This window comes from Leopardus geoffroyi, chromosome A1, assembly GCF_018350155.1.
Source record: "Leopardus geoffroyi isolate Oge1 chromosome A1, O.geoffroyi_Oge1_pat1.0, whole genome shotgun sequence".
Taxonomy (NCBI): domain Eukaryota; kingdom Metazoa; phylum Chordata; class Mammalia; order Carnivora; family Felidae; genus Leopardus; species Leopardus geoffroyi.
This window is the reverse complement of record NC_059326.1, coordinates 21,908,973-21,925,775: the sequence shown is the minus strand read 5'-3', so window position 1 is coordinate 21,925,775 and position 16,803 is coordinate 21,908,973. Positions and strand designations below refer to the sequence as shown.

Genomic DNA, 16,803 nt, shown 5'->3' with positions numbered 1-16,803 from the left:
GACATTATCTTCAGAGCATCTATTTCTCATAATAAGCTATCAAGTTTTCTCGCACCACCTATTGTGAAAAGTTGTTTATAAATATGTTTTTACATATTCCTCGACTTCTCTCTCCTCTCTCCTAATAACTTACACGTTCCTTGAGGATAAGGACTGTCCTTCCCTTCATTTATACGTACAAGGATCCAGATGCATTTTTCTGCTGGGACAGTTCAATCGTATTATCTTTCAGTACGAATAAAACCAAAAGATTTTTTTTAAATTTTTTTCTTAATGTTTATTTTTGAGAGAGAGAGAGACAGAGACAGAATGTGAGTGGGTTAGGGGCAGACAGAGAGGGAGACACAGAATCCGAAGCAGGCTCCAGGCTCCGAGCTGTCAGCACAGAGCCTGACGCAGGGCTCAAACTCACAAGCTGTGAGATCATGACCTGAGCCGAAGTCGGATGCTCAACCGACTGAGCCACCCAGGTGCCCCAAAACCAAAAGATTTCTATGGGAGTAGGGGATACAACTGAGAAACAGGTGACCTGTTCACTGTGGTACCTGTTTTCAGCCTGATACCTGCTAAGAATCATAGTACCAATTTTTTTTAATGGTGGAAAAATATATAGAACATGAAATTTATCAAGCTAACCACCTTTACGTGTGCAGTTCAGTGCATTACATACATTCAACACTGTTGTGTTGTCACCACCACCATCCATCTCCATAATTCTTTATATTTTGCAAAACTGAAACTGTATCCATTAAACTGTATCCATTAAACGCTAGCTCCTAAGCCCTCTCTCCCACCTCCAACCTCTGGCAACTAGCATTCTGCTTTCTGTCTCTGTGAATTTGACTATGTTAGTTACCTTGTGTGGGTGGGATCATGCAGTATTTGTCCTTCTGTGACTGGCATATTTTACCCAGCATAATGTCCTTGGGGTTCATCCAGGTTGCAGCACGTGTTAGAACTTCCTTCCGTTTTAAGGCTGCACATTACTGATTTTTGAGAGGGAAAAACAACTCTGCATGTATGTCTTGACAGATTATTTATTAATATGTCATTCTAAACATTACATAAATACAGCCTATATACTAGAGTATCAAATATTATTCCAGTAAGAAGTTCAAGAGTACAGTTAGGGTTATCTTAAGAAATATGAATACTTTGGCTTTCATTATCACATCAGATGAAAAACACAACTCAAAGAACAGTTTTCATTTCCTGCTATGATTAACAATGAAACCAAGTAGAAAAATAAGAGTGTATTAAGAAAAAAAAAAAGATACTCAAGTACTTTTCAAAGAACATGTTTCCATTTTCTTCACTACATACACACTCATACAAATTACTCGGTAATCTGAGAAGTGGTTCTTTACCTATATAAGGAACCTCAGTAAATATTTGTTGAATGAATGAACAATCTATGGAAGTGGATCTACTACTTTAATTTGTGCTTTAAGTTTTTTTCAAGTAAGAGCAATAGTAAACATACCGCAGGTCTTATTTTGTCCAGATCATAAGCCTATAGAACAGTGATTGTTATGAACACTACCCATCATAGCTAATAATCAAATTAATGTGCATTCATCAACCTAGTAAGAAAAATTCTATCATGTTGCAGAACTAATCCTAATTAATAACTGACTGGGCTTCAATCACTTGCAACATGGTCAGGAAAAGGGAGCTGGGACTTCTAGGTTTGAATTTATCTCACTTATCAATGAATTCCTATCTTTGGGCCCTCACTCCCATCCAAACCCTCAGACACACTTAGAAACACTGCTAAAAATAGTAGCTGCAGCGTATCTTCACTCTCTTGTTAATTTGACTCTGAAAATGTATTTGGGCTCTAAGTTCAGATGAGGGACCTTCCAAACAGGAAACCGTTCACTAAGGGAATGCCCACAAATGGAAATGAATCTGTGAGCCAGAGAGAACAAAGCTTTGTTCTTACAGCAAGCTCAACAGACACACACGATAAAACTCAGAGTTGAACACTCTTCCTCCAAAAGTCATGTTCATAACCAGACCAAAAAAGAAAAGGAAAAAAAAAAAAAAAAAAAAAAAAAAAACCCAAAAAACTTGAGCTTAAAAGGATCCTATTTAAAAGGATCTTTTCAGGGAAATCATAATTTAGATCCTTTTTCAAAGTTATATTGTGCTAAATATTATACCTAACACAATCAAAAGACGAGGAAATAAAAACGAAAGCTGAAGTTGCAAACAAGCAAAGGTGTGACACTTGGCCTATAGATAAAAGAGAGAAATTCTATGAAGTCCTGCCAGAAAGCTGGTTTTAAGAACACCTTGTCAGTCAGATGTAGTGGATCTGATCGTCTAGCAGCCATAATTTAGGAAGGCAAGAGTATGCTGAATATGCCATTACTTTCTTCTCATGATTAGCGTTTATGGGGGAAACAGTGGGGAATCAAATTTAAACTTCAGCTCTTAGACTGTATCTTAATAAAACAAAACACTGTTGGATAGTAGTGGATACTCTATAAAATATTGACCTCTGTCCAAAGTTTCTTTCGATATCAACTTTTTACAGGTAGTCCTAAATTACTACTCTTTATGGACTTAATTCTTAAGAGAAACCTTGGCAAGCCTACAAGTTTATCTTTGCATAATCATCATCGTAATAGGTTTAACTCATATTAAACTGAATATTGTTTTTTGATACGCGATGAAGTTAAAAAAGGTCCTCAGTAGTACAAACACACACAAAAACCTCAAACTATCTTCACTATTCCTTCACAGTACAGCTAGTGAACTAGCAACTGATGCAGCATTTCAACAAGCCCCGAAGTCAGCATCTTTAATTCAAGGTGGGGCGTCTTATGTCTATCTCACAATCCACAAACCATCCCAGTTCCTGGGGTCGAAAGGGTTGTTACTATGTGAGCCAGGAGAATTACCGCAAACTTCTCCTTTCCAAGTTCAGCAGTTCCTCTAATCAAAAACAAAACAAAACAAAGCAAAACAAAACAAAACAGAACAAAACAAAACACAAACGACCAGCTAAACTTTCACCCCTTTACAATGTTCCAGCCAAATTAAGGTCACATTTAAAATGCACATATCTAGAAACAAGACTTGTTTAGAACGGGTTCAGGAAAAGCTGTACATCCTTCGTACATTCCTACACGGAGAATGGTGTCTCAAGATGTGAAAAACAAACAAGCTGACGGGTTTTTTACCTGCAAAATTACATCACCCGCAGAGCACAAAGCAGCCACCATGGCCAGTGCCCCAGAGCATTCACAAAACCCAGCAGCCTGGGGCTTCAGTTCTTAAAGGCTCCACATTTACTGGCTTTAGCAATGAATTCCTTTAGCAGAGGGCCATCCATTTGCCAAAATGCTGCAGTCTGTGTAACTTCTGTCAAATGATTGATGCAAAACTTAAAGCAGAATTCTTCTAAATCCTGGACACACACAACAAAAATAAAAACAAAAAGAGGCTTTTTTTTATTAACTTTGATCAAATTACTTCTATCCAAACCCCTCATCCCAAATCTTTCACCCTCCCCTAGAAAAGATATTTGAGGCCAGAAACCTCAAACTAAGCAAACAAGTGACTGTACATAGGTCGGCATCAGAAAAGCACGTACTATTGAGGCGCCTGAGTGGCTCAGTAGTCGGATGAGTGTCCGACTTGAGCTCAGGTCATGATCTCACTGAGAGTGAGTTCGAGCCCCGCGTCGGGCTCTGTGCTGACAGCTCGGAGCCTGGAGCCTGCCTTGGATTCTGTGTCTCCCTCTGTCTCTGCCCCTTCCCCGCTCATGCTCTGTCTCTCACACACACAGAAATAAACATTAAAAAATTTTTTTAAATAAAAAAAGAAAAGCACATACTATTTAGTCACAACACAGTAAGTCCAACAGCTCCCCTACCTCAAGTCTGACTCTCTAGAACGTACACCCATTCACAGAGCCTATGGGGGGACAGCCTCCGCATGGCTGTCACACAGTCCAGTCACATGCAAAGACTTTAACAAACTGAAAGTGTACACCTGAAACTAATACAGTATTATATGTCAATTCTTCTTCAATAATAATTAAAAACAAAGCTGAAAGCAACTTTACTCCAATGTATGTCTGACCACAGTCAAGTCAGAGAAAAGAATTAAGATGTGGGTTATTTAGCTTAAGGAAGACCTTAAGAAATACAAAAGTGATGAAGAGATGTCCTAAGGAGACACATTAAAAAAAAAAAAAAAAATTCCACAGACCTTAAATTCACTTTCACGCTCTCCGAGATAAAAATGCCTTCATTGTTAAAGCCACAAAGGAAGACACACTCCCACTCCCACACAGTAATTTCTCAGATAGTCGGTCCAGAGGAAAATATTCAGTCTGGAGTTTTCACTCAGACAAAAGAAGTCATCAGCTACTGACATTCAGAAGTAATATATACAAGTGGTAAACCAGAACAACTTAAAAATTTCTGCCAATGCTAACAGAGCCTTTCATCCCCAGCAAAACACTACCATGTTTGTTCCTTGAAATGCCGGAACACATATTTATTAAATCCATTAGGTACTGGAACGTATACAAAGACTAACTATATAACAGCAAATCACACTAAAAGCTCTTATCACCAATACCTTGATTTTTGTAACTTTGCCAGCTACACTGAAGGTCACTACTCAGGGTTCTATCAAACCAGGAACTGGACAACATTTAAACTGCAGCGTCTTGGCTTCATGTTTCCAGCCACCGTGAAATGAGAATGTCAGGCAGAATGGGGAAAGACCCACACAAGCACAGAGACACGTCTCCTTTCTACTCTCTCATTGCAGACCCCTGCGAACAAATACTTCCCTATTCTGAGGGTCCCTCTGTCCCTAGCTGAATGATGTCCCCTTCCAGTCATATAACCAGTAAGAGATAAACCACATCTAATGTGTATCAGCCAGCTACTGACAGAGTTTTGCTTTCTAGAGAATTCACAATGCATTTAAAATATCAGCACAATCTCCACATCCACGTTTTTAAATAAGAGATTCCCAGTGGGCTGAAGTACAGCTGAATGTTCCGTGTGTTATAATAAACTATAATGTTAAACTATATTAAACATTCCCTCTCAATTATTGAAGAAAAAGTCCTACTCCTGGTATAATAACCCAATGATTAACACACAGCTTTGGGACTAAATTATATTCCACAAGGAGAGAAAAGTCATTTTTATCTTATTTATCAAAAAGAGACAACTAGTTTATCTACACATATTTTAGGAAGAAATAACCAGTCATAAGCACGGAAAGTCTCTCAAACCATCTAATGTATCAGATGAGGATCTTTAAATATTGACTCTTAATTATACAATTTCAAATTCAAAGAAGATTGCACTAAATTCTGGCACTGTAAAACCTTATTACAGTGTCTACAGATCCGGAATTCAAGACCTTCAGAGGTCAAACAATGAGTACATCCAAAGACTATCTTGAGTATAAACTCTGAAGAACTTGTTATATAGCACAGGTACACAGACGGCACCTCTAGTTATAAATCACTTCATACATTTATGAAAACAGCTCTAGCAAACTGTCTTCCCTTCCCCTCCAATGAGTCTGAATTGGTAAGATAGCTCAGTATTCAAAAAATGTTCAGCAGTTTCAAACATTACAAACCTGACTAGAGAATCCTGAAAATAACCTAAAGCTGGGTTGTTTAAAGAACTTATTTAATAACTGACTCTTGCTTAAGGCAGATCTATGGAAAAGGAAGCACTGAGTGCCCTTGGAGAGAGAAACTGGATATGCAAGCTCACCTGCATGAACAGAGTGGCACAGTCATGCAACTCACTCGGCAGCCGATGCCCTGAGCCAGCCTGCCTCTGATGTGTGAACGAGATCAATATTTTCCTGATAATTCTTGAATATTTTGAGAACCTACATGATCTGTTCACCTCACTCTGCAAATGTATCACATCTTCAATTATCCAGAAAAGAAAATACAACACTTACCCAACTGGTAAGTTAACTGTAACAGAACTGCTGGGCTTTGTATAAAAGCTTATGTATGTTTAAATGTTTATATAAAACATTTCCAAGAAGAATAAAAAGGATTACTTGACCCGTAGATGAAAAACGTTCATAATAGAATGAAAGCATCTTCTTAAGGCTGACGGAATATAAAAGTGGGAAAGAGTGTAAAATCAGGGGCTCTAATACAATATTTTTGGTATATCAGAAGTAATTCCATATTCATGACATTTTGTGGTGAAATTATTATAAAGTGGCTCTGAGGCAAATCAGATAAAATGTCAGATTTGTTGTAATTAGCAAGGAAGATCAAAATAAATTGCTACTCTAATTTATAAACTCATTCCAAATTTTTCAATGTTTAAATTAAATTATTCCAATAATTTACATATTCCGAGAATAAGTCATTTTTCCTTTCCACAGATCTTCTTAAAACACAATCGATGGTCTAAATATCCACATTTTAAAAAATGCTATTGCAGCCTAAATGGAGTTCTTATCCAGTCTTAAGTCCTCCAAAGCTAAAATAGTCAAATGCTAATTTTTCTATGGAAGGCTACTTGGCCAGGATGAGACAGGCTACCTATGTGTCACAAGCCCCCCTTGAGACATATTCTGGATGGCAAGAAATTGTGAACCACACCTAATTTGGCCCAAAATTATTGTTAAAGTAGTAATAAAACAAAACCCCAAAACTTTAAGTTTAGAATTTGTTTCCTAGTATATCAGGTACAAAATAGTCCATATCAAAGTGGTCTCTGGTTTTTAGAATGTACTTAAAGTCATTTTTTTTAATTTTTTTTTTATGTTTATTTATTTCTGAGACAGAGAGAGAGAGAGAGAGCACGTGCGCGCGCGCGCGCGCGAGCATGAGTGGGGGAGGGGCAGAGAGAGGGAGACACAGAATCCGAAGCAGGCTCCAGGTTCTGAGCTGTCAGCACAGAGCCCAACGAGGGGCTCGAACTCACAAACCGTGTGATCATGACCTGAGCAGAAGTTGGTCCCTCAACCGACTGAGCCACCCAGGCAGGCGCCCCTACAATGTACTTAAAGTCTTAATAGGACAAAATAAAGAAAAGGCACTCTCACTAACCAAAAAATACTTTACAGTTTACTGATCACAGAAAACTTTTAATTTTGGAAAGAAGAAAAAATGCTGACCATTTGGTTTTAGCGCAAAACTTTCAACACCCATATCCCAAACTAATTCTGGAATTAGATTCCTGGCCTTATATTTATTGCTTCCAAGAGCAAAATCTTAGGACTTAAATTGCTAAGCAAGGAGGATTTTCTGGAAAACTCTCCACTCTGGTTCAACAAATAATACTTCCCTCCCAGCTATGTCTCCTGATGTTCAGATACGCTAGGGGGTGTCTGGGTGGCTCAGTGGGTTGAACAGATCATATCAGGTCATGATCCCAGTGTTGTGGCATCAAGCCCCGCATTGGGCTCTGTGCTGAGCGTGGAGCCTGCTTAAGATTCCCTCCCTCTGCCCCTCTCCCAGCTCGCGTTCTCTTTACAACAAACAAAAAACCCAAAAATACACAGAAAACAAACATTTCCTGAAAAGAAACAGTATAAATAGAAACATTTCAAAATTTGTGTAATAAGATAGAACTATCTTGATACAATGTTTTTTTCACATCTACTCCCTTGATGGCAACATTTATTTGGGTTTGTACTGGAGGAATTCTGAAGTGCTCCTCTGCCAGGTTGTTCTTCACTTAAAACTTAGAGGAAGACTGACAGTGCATTCAGAATGCCGGGGCTCCACAACAACCAGAAAAATCTTCCTAACTACTGAGCAATACATTTTTGTTGCTTTTATGTGTGTCATTTGCTGCAAAATTACCTTGTCAAAAGAGGGTATGGAGGAACCACAAGAACTTACAGGAAACAGAAAAAATGTGAGAAGGTTGTCTCCATCTTCCTAGCATTTCAACCACAGAATGAAGGCAAAGTCATCTAGTCTCCCTAAGCGGAGCTTCTGAAAGTCAGTATTTTGGTGGTAAATTTCTAATCTTAGTGGCAGCTTCCCATCAACTTATAGATACAGCTAGTAGGTTTTATTTTTACATTCTAAACACTTCATTTATTTACTTACTACATTCTATTGCATTAAGGGAAATACAAGGTAACTCCTAGAAGAATCCCCCCCCCCGCCAAAAAAATACAGCCTAGAAAGAAAGAAGTGATTCTTTCTCTTTTTGTCTTCTACGTTCCAAGTTTTCTACATTGAATGTATTAATATTTGGGGGGTTTGGAGTTTTATTGTTTTCTTCATTTTTTAAAGGACACCTTCATGGCAAGGTGTTTCAAATATATTCACTCATTCATTAAACTCAGCATACATTCTTGAGTGCCAACCATATGCCCATACTGTGCCAGACTCAGGGAAACACATTTGCAGTCTCAGGGAAGAGATGGCATCTAATGTCTATACTTAGCATGAGAAAAATGAAAGCTAATTTTAAAAAGTGATCAGCTGGCACAGGTAGAAGTGCCATAAGGTTTTTTCCTGGAAACTTGATGGGATAGGTTTTAACTTAAAATGAGAAATTTCCATCAACTAGAGCTGAGATGTTTGCCTCTGCCCAGGTGGTTCTAACTGGTTTTAATCAGCAATATCCTAACCCCTAGAATATGGAACTCATTAGTAGTAAGGAGAAGGGAGAGATACAGAGAAGATGCTAAAAGTGAATTACCAAATGGACAGAAAGGGCACTGACCAATTTAAAATTACATCACTAGGTAGAAATGCAGCCTAAAGAAAAGGGCACTTCTAATAAATAAGTTCATGGTATCACAGAAAAGGCAAGAAAAAAATCTAGACATCCATTTCCTATTAGAAATAATTTAATCACCAAATCTGCTGTCAGGCCACAGAAAGTCAACTATATTTGACCTTAGCAAATATTTATGATAATATAATTTCAAATAAAAATAGGATGCACTTTGAAAATACAAAACATAATGGTCCATTTGGATCCCTAAGTTTGATAAAGGAGAAGATCCCTGCAGGTGTTTGGTAAATCTGAATACCGCGTACTCTGCCTTGTCAAATGATGACAAAATACTACCTCTAAGAACGGGCTAATTAAAGGTGCATGCCTTAGCTGGACTCCAAGGCTGTTGCTCTCTACCTTATATTCTCTATAAATTTATAAAACCAACCGTACCAGACGTTAGTTCACTAATTATCCTTAATGTATCCTTCAGGTGGTACCATATTCATTCAGTTCAACAAACATTTATCATCCAGTGCCTACTATGTGCCAGGCACTACAGAATACAGAGAATAAGAAACAGTTCTGCTCACAAGAAGCCTACAATATGATGACGCCCTGATTCTTAACTTCAAGAAAACACACCAAATGCAAAATTTCAGACTCTCAAAAGGCCATTCATTCATAGATTCTTTAGAGACCCGTGAACCCCAGATTAAGAATTCAATCCAGTGCAAAATCAACCATCCACAACAAACACACAAATAAAAAGGAGTCCAGAGCAAGCTCTTCGCATATGAATCATTATGAGTTACAATTAGACAATGATAGAATTTCAGAGCATACACAGATACGAAACTACTCATGTTCCTTGTCTCATGCAAGAAAAGGGTGGGAGGCAGAGCACAGGGAGCTGGAGGGGTTGGCTTCAGTTTGCTGTTTATGTTACCTCTGCATCGTATCTGACTGCAGCAGAGAATAATGAAAAGGCATTCTCCACCGTAATTCCACGCTTGATAATGTGCTGACAGAGCTTTTTCAGCCGGTTTTCACAGTAAGACGTGGCTAAGTCCAAAAGACCTAAAAACAAAAAAGAATTTCACCAAGTTTATGATACTTTGCCCTAATTTATAAACATATATATTTCATTTTGGTGAAAAGAGTTATGGAGATGAATCAAAAGTGTCTTAATGAACGCTACCCTAAAGGTTATTAAATAGATCCTCTTTTTCACTCCCCTCCCCACCCCAGAACAGACCTGTCCTACACTCGCTTTATACAACTTCCTCTACAGTACAAAAGAAGGGGAATAAATGGAATTGCCCCCTTCTTTTGTTTCCAAGAGGATACACTAAATGCATTAGCAATGTATTAAAAATTAAAATATTACAAAATTAAAAATTATTAAAATTAAAACAAGTCCATAGCCATAAATAAACTAGGTCTATAATTGTGAACTGTAACAACTTATACAATACTATTTTTAAAGACATTTACTTCAAATATTTTCTAAAAACCATGTAAAAGCCAATTGAGTTGAAACTTTTTACACTTCAGTACTGTGAGAACGTGGAGGGAGAGATTTTTGCTCGTGAGGCCTGGCCCGTCCCGGTGGCTGAGGTACCTATAGCATCTTCAGGTGGCAGGTCCACTGTATCTGTGTAGAGGTACTGGAGAAAGGCACGGTACACTGGGTAAGAAAACTGGTCTATTTCTATCACCTCCTTCATATCCTCATTCCAGTAAGACTGGAACATGGATCGAAAGTGCTCACACCTAAACAGAACAAGCAAAGTTATCTAATGAAGTTGACGAAATCCAACAACTCTTATAGGTCTCCCTACCTACTACTATATTCAGGCCCACACTCACAGGCTTATGAATCTTTAGCTAGCACAGGCTTTTACATTCACCTTCTGAATCTATTCACTTGCATTTTCTGATGGGCATCTCCTATTAAATACTAAGGATTCTAAGTAGGGCCTAGAAGTACCCAGCCCTTCAGGTGCACCACTGTTTGCCTTTGATAGTCCTCATCCAGATCAAGGATTTTGCTACCTTGTTTTTCTTAAAAAGATTATACAGAAATGCATTTTAAACAATGAAATTAAAGGAAATTCAGAAATGAGAGTTCAAATCTTTGACGATACATCAACATCATTCAAATAACTCATTTGGTTTTTAATTTTCAAGTAATCAGCATATTCTTAAAACCGCTTTCAATGTTAACTGGATCACATTTAGGCTGATGATTATCACATTACTTCACATGACAATTTTCCTCCTTTTCTGACTCATCTCCAAAACAGCCATCAGTCCTATTTTGTTCCTCTGCTTTAACCTGCTCCCTCTCCAATACACCCAAGTCTGTTACTAACTTACTCAGAAAAAACATTCACTAGGAAAGTCACAGATTTTTTCAAAAATCTAAGTGGGTCTTTTTATGTTATATTTGCATGTAAAAAGCCATCTACATGCAAAATTGATTTCTAAAACTGGATTTTCTACATATTTCAGTTTTAAAAAATCATCTTTTCAAATCCTTTTAAAATGAGATACGGTATAAATAAACAGAATATTTTCAAAATCCATTCACAACCAAAAGAATGGCTCCATCCACATAAGAAATTACTTCATCTGAGAAGTTCAAAGAAATAATTGTCTATAGGCAAGGAATGACAAATGGGTCAGAAAACTATGCATGAAAGGAACAGACTAGTTGACCACAGGTTCCCAGAAGGAACATTTCCAGTCTATAATTTCATTCCTTTGGTTCAGATATTTACTCTCTTAGTAATGAATGATATATATGGCTTTTAGGTTCCCTTAAAACGTGGTATTTTGTAAAGAGGTTTTTAACTACATTTCAAAAAGGACCAGTTTAACTCTCTCTGGTCTCACTTCATGTGCCTCCTTCTCAGTGATGGCAGCCTTAGGGGGCAAGAGTCCAAACTGTTATTAATAAATACAAAGTTCCCTCAAATTTATACAAATAACTCCCACCATTTACTACATCTAAAGATCATTCCTTTATTTATTTATTTAATTTATTTATTTAAAAAAAATTTTTTTAACGTTTATTTATTTTTGAGACAGAGAGAGACAGAGCATGAACGGGGGAGGGTCAGAGAGAGGGAGACACAGAATCCGAAACAGGCTCCAGGCTCTGAGCTGTCAGCACAGAGCCCAACGTGGGGCTTGAACTCATGGGCTGTGAGATCATGACCTGAGCTGAAGTCGGCTGCTTAACCGACTGAGCCACCCAGGCGACCCTAAAGACCATTCCTTTAATTGGGAATCACATGTCCCTCAGGGCCAGAGGTCCATCACTCCTGACCATGAGAGTTTCTTGATGGGGAGGGGGGGAATGAATCTTTAAGAGGACATACACACTTTTCACTAACTAATCTCTTGTATTTTTTTAATCACGTAAGTAAATTTGTCGATAGAAATAAGAATTCATGAGAACCTCATTTAAAAAAACAATATAGACAGGGAGCCTGAGCGGCTCCATCGGTTAAATGTCCAACTTCAGCTCAGATCATGATCTTGCGGTTCATGAGTTCAAGCCCCGCATCAGGCTCTGTGCTGACAGCTCAGGGCCTGGAGCCTGCTTCGGATTCTGTGTCTCCCTCTCTCTCTGCCCCTCTCCCTCTCGTGTTTTTCATCTCTCTCTCTCCCTCTCAAAAATAAACAAACATATATTTTATAAAATATATATATTACATATATATTTATATGTACATATGTACACATATATGTATATATATATATTTACATGTATACAATATACATATATATATTAAATATATATATATATAGACAAATACTTCTACTACCACATTATGCTTTTTCAAAAAGGCACGAGTGCACACTCACACACACAGATAATGCATAGATACTATTCACAAATATAGTAAGTAGCGCCATTTCTCTCTACTACCAAGGCTATTTCTTAGCGGTCACCAAAAGGAGACTGCAAAAAGAAAGTAAGGTTATCGATGTCTCTAAGCTCGTGCAAAAATACCTGATTTTCTTTTTTTTTTTTTTTTTTTTTTTTTTTCAACGTTTATTTATTTTTGGGACTGAGAGAGACAGAGCATGAACGGGGGAGGGGCAGAGAGAGAGGGAGACACAGAATCGGAAACAGGCTCCAGGCTCTGAGCCATCAGCCCAGAGCCTGACGCGGGGCTCGAACTCATGGACCGCGAGATCGTGACCTGGCTGAAGTCGGATGCTTAACCGACTGTGCCACCCAGGCGCCCCAAAAATACCTGATTTTCAAAACAGCTTTATGGACATGGATATATTTCCCATCAATTCGAAACTTCAGATCAGCAGTTTCCGGACTATCAAATTCTTTCTTCAGTGATTCAGCAACTGTTAAAAAGTCTTCATGCTCTGAAAGCAACAAACCCATTATTAGTACAAAAATCTGAAGAAATGTGCCAGAGATAAGAAAAGACTTCTAAAAGATAACCATTAGCAAGGTGAATAATTCAGATTTTTTTCAAGCTTGTGCCTTATTTGACAAATCAATTTCACCATATTAAAATACGTATCTTAAGTCTATAAACTACCAAAAAATATGTATGTAGTTGAAAAGGCCAATTACCAGTCTTATATATGAAGTTAGACATTTAAAAATGTCTATTTTTTAGGGGTGCCTGGGTGACTTGGTCAGCTGAGTGTCCGACTTTGGCTCAGGTCATGATCTCACAGTTTGTGAGCTCAGGCCCCACATCGGGGAGAGCCAGCTTGGAGGTGGGAGCCTGCTTCAGATTCTGTCTCTCTCTCTCTGCCCCTCCCCCAATCTCTCCCTCTCTCTCTCTCAAAAATAAAACATTTAAAAACTTTTAAATGTATATTTAAAAAAGAAAAGAAAAATTTATAGGCAGTCCATGATTGTATCACTGCTCACTTAAAACTTGATTGGTTCTCCCAATGTTTATAGCATCGCCAAACTGGAAAAAGCCCAAATGTCTATCGACAGGTGAATGGATAAAGAAGATGTGGTATATATATACAATGGAGTATTACTCAACAATCAAAAAGAATGAAATCCTGTCATTTGCAACTACGTGGATGGAACTGGAGGGTATTATGCTAAGCGAAATTAGTCTGTCAAAGAAAGACAAATATCATGTAACTTCACTCATGTGGAATTTAAGATACAAAACAGATGAACATTAAGGGAAGGGAGGCAAAAGTAATACAAAAACAGGGAGTGGGATAAAACACAAGAGACTCTTAAATACAGAGAACAGAGGGTTTGCTGGAGGGTTGTGGATTGGGGGATGAGCTAAATGGGCAAGGGGCATTAAGGAAGACACTTGTTGGGATGAGCACTGGGTATTAACATGTAGGGGATGGATCACTGAAAGCTACTCCTGAAATCATTGTTGCACTATATGCCAAGTAACTTGGATGTAAATTTAAAAATTAATTAAAAAAAAAAAAAGAAAAAAACTTGAGTGGTTCTCTTCCAGGGCTAAGAATTTATCAATTCTCCTTGACTGAAACACTGAAAACACCTTTGCTCTGCTTTGGGGTAGTTTCAAGGGGTTGGTAAATTCAACTCCAGGAGCGTCAAGAAACAAACTTACCACTAAAGTAGTAATGCTAAGCAGTCATGTTCTTATGCAGAAAAACCCTTTTTCCTAGGTATGTGGAATCTAAACATCCCTATTAGCCCTAAATATTAATGTACAAATAATCCTTACATGCTATCTAAAAACAGAGCAAATTTACTTAGTAACAATGTTTACTCAAAGGGAACAGTTTTACAAAAATATGATCACATTGCCTGATAAGAACTGTTATATGTAAGAAGAACTATGTCCTTATGAAGAAAAGTAAAGGCACTTGTACAAATTATGTAACACCTTCCTGTGCTATGTGTGGACAAAGGAAAACCAGTAAAAGGCAGCTAACAGGAAAACAAAGAAAATTCCAGAGGTCACTGGCACTGAACGCAGGTGCTGTCAACACAGGAGACAGGTTTCTACCAAGAGATGAGAACGGGACTCCATCAAAGAACTGAGCTGTGTCTCTCAGCAGCCTGCTGCTCTTAGAGGGACACCTGTTAAAACCTAGGCTGAAACTTAACAAGTAAGCTCATCCCTGAGCTTTATTATGAGAACCTCCCAAGGAAATAGCATTCACCCAAGCCCTCCCTGGAACTCCCACAACACAGAGCTCTCTTGGCTCTGGCAGAAAGTGGACAATCTCTCAAAACTCAGGCTTTCCCCTCACCCTGTAACCTGGATCTCTGGCAAACAGAAGAAAGGAAATGACTCAGATGGGTAAGGAGTCCAGGAACCTAGACTGCTACCCCACCCGTCTGCAAAACAGCTTCGAGCGGTGCCTCCACTTCTGCCATCAGTCCTAAGGGTTGAAGTAACCCTTTTCCCCATTTTGGTTTCTGACAAGTATAACAACTCCCTTTAGAGAAGAAGTATTCTTCCGACGTGTGATTTCACCATCTTTCTTCCTAACACTCAGCTGAGATCATAAACTGAAAGAGAAAACCCTTCTGACTTTTAGCAGGTGGTAAGAAGTCCTCTACGAGATATTCTGAATCTTATTTTTTCCAAACTTAACATTAAAAAATGTTACAACTCTTCTTCTGAAAAGGATGTCTTCTCAGACTTCTGAGAGGCAAGTACCTGGTGAAGCCTTTTATGAACGGGTCCAGGTTAAGTAGCACTTGGGAATCTGAAGATGTACATAGTGTTTGGCTGTCCATGCTATACCTATGTGTAGTTATGGCTAAACAGTCCCATTCTGTGAATTAAATATTTTCTAATCACAACATTCACTGCAAAAAAATATTGTATTCTAGTTAAAAAACCTGGAAATGTTTATTTCACATTAAATTGAGCAGCAGCTTAACTCTTCCTAAACATACTCTTTGCCCCCGTGAGCACAAAGACTGGTCACCTGATGATGGGACAGCCCCGGCCAGCTGGCTAATACACCCGAGCATGACACATACTACAAGACTGGTCTTTAATATCAACTGCTAAGCAACCCAAACCCCACAGTTGACAAGAGCTACATTAATTTCCAAGCACAGGGGCCATCATGATCCACTTATTTCCTCTGCATACAAAGAATAACTTAGAAGAAATACATCGCAAAAAATGCAGAAATGAACAAGAAATAAAAGAAAAAGAGATTAAACCCATCTTGTTAATGGCTACTCAGCTTTCTGACACCTTACCATTTTTCCATCAATGGACGCCTGAAGAAGACAATATTTAGAAAAGGGACAGATTATATAACCAAAGATCACCCTAAATTCCAGTACCCTTTGCAATAGCTCAGTTTTTAAGCCCTTCTGAAATAAAAGTATTTGAGACTGGTTGAAAGATAAAGTGAGAAAGAAAGTGGAGTTAACATGTCACCCTTTAAATTATGAGTTTTTACCCATGGAGGAGGGGAAGGACAAAAGAAAAAAAAAAAAAAAAGAGGTTAGAGTGGAAGAGAGCCAAAGCATAAGAGACTCTTAAAAACTGAGAACAAACTGAGGGTTGATGGGGGGTGGGAGGGAGGGGAGGGTGGGTGATGGGTATTGAGGAGGGCATCTGTTGGGATGAGCACTGGGTGTTGTATGGAAACCAATTTGACAATAAAGTTCATATATTGAAAATAAATAAGTAAATTACGAGTTTTTAATTTTTTTAAGTTCATTCTGGTTCATATTCAATTATGTAATAAATTTAGTATAACAAAAGCACTTAAAAACAGGTTACTCAAATATTTGTACACAAATGTTTATTATGGCACTATTCTTAATAGCCAAAAGGTGGAAACCATCCAAACATCCATCAACAGATGCATGGATTAAAAAAATGCGGTCTATACATACAACAGAATATTACTCAGCCATAAAAAGGAATGGAGTACTAATATATATACTACAACATGGTTAAACCTCAAAAACATTACATAAAAGAAGCTAGACACAAAAGGTGACACACTGATTTCCTTTATATGAAATATCCAGGATAGGTAAATCCATAGAAGCTAAAAGCAAAGTATGTGATTGCCAGGGCTGGAGAAAGGAGAATGGGGAGTGACTGCAAAACAGGTA

At 38.1% G+C, this 16,803-nt stretch overlaps 1 protein-coding gene across 12 annotated transcripts in view; it reads right to left on the bottom strand.

The window, feature by feature from the left end:
• Positions 1-1,019: 1,019 nt before the first annotated feature.
• Positions 1,020-16,803, bottom strand: part of RCBTB1 (RCC1 and BTB domain containing protein 1) — a 99,168-nt gene continuing 83,384 nt past the window's right edge. For 11 of the 12 annotated variants that reach the window (XM_045475563.1, XM_045475544.1, XM_045475557.1 and 8 more), the window contains 4 exons: positions 12,980-13,106; positions 10,330-10,481; positions 9,655-9,785; positions 1,020-3,418 (listed from right to left, as the gene is read on the bottom strand). In XM_045475563.1, the coding sequence (XP_045331519.1) occupies positions 3,278-3,418; positions 9,655-9,785; positions 10,330-10,481; positions 12,980-13,106 (551 nt within the window). In that variant the 3' untranslated portion in view covers positions 1,020-3,277. Of the gene's footprint in view, positions 3,419-9,654; positions 9,786-10,329; positions 10,482-12,607; positions 12,733-12,979; positions 13,107-16,803 lie in introns of those variants that run through there. The other variant, XM_045475582.1, reaches the window with a different exon arrangement.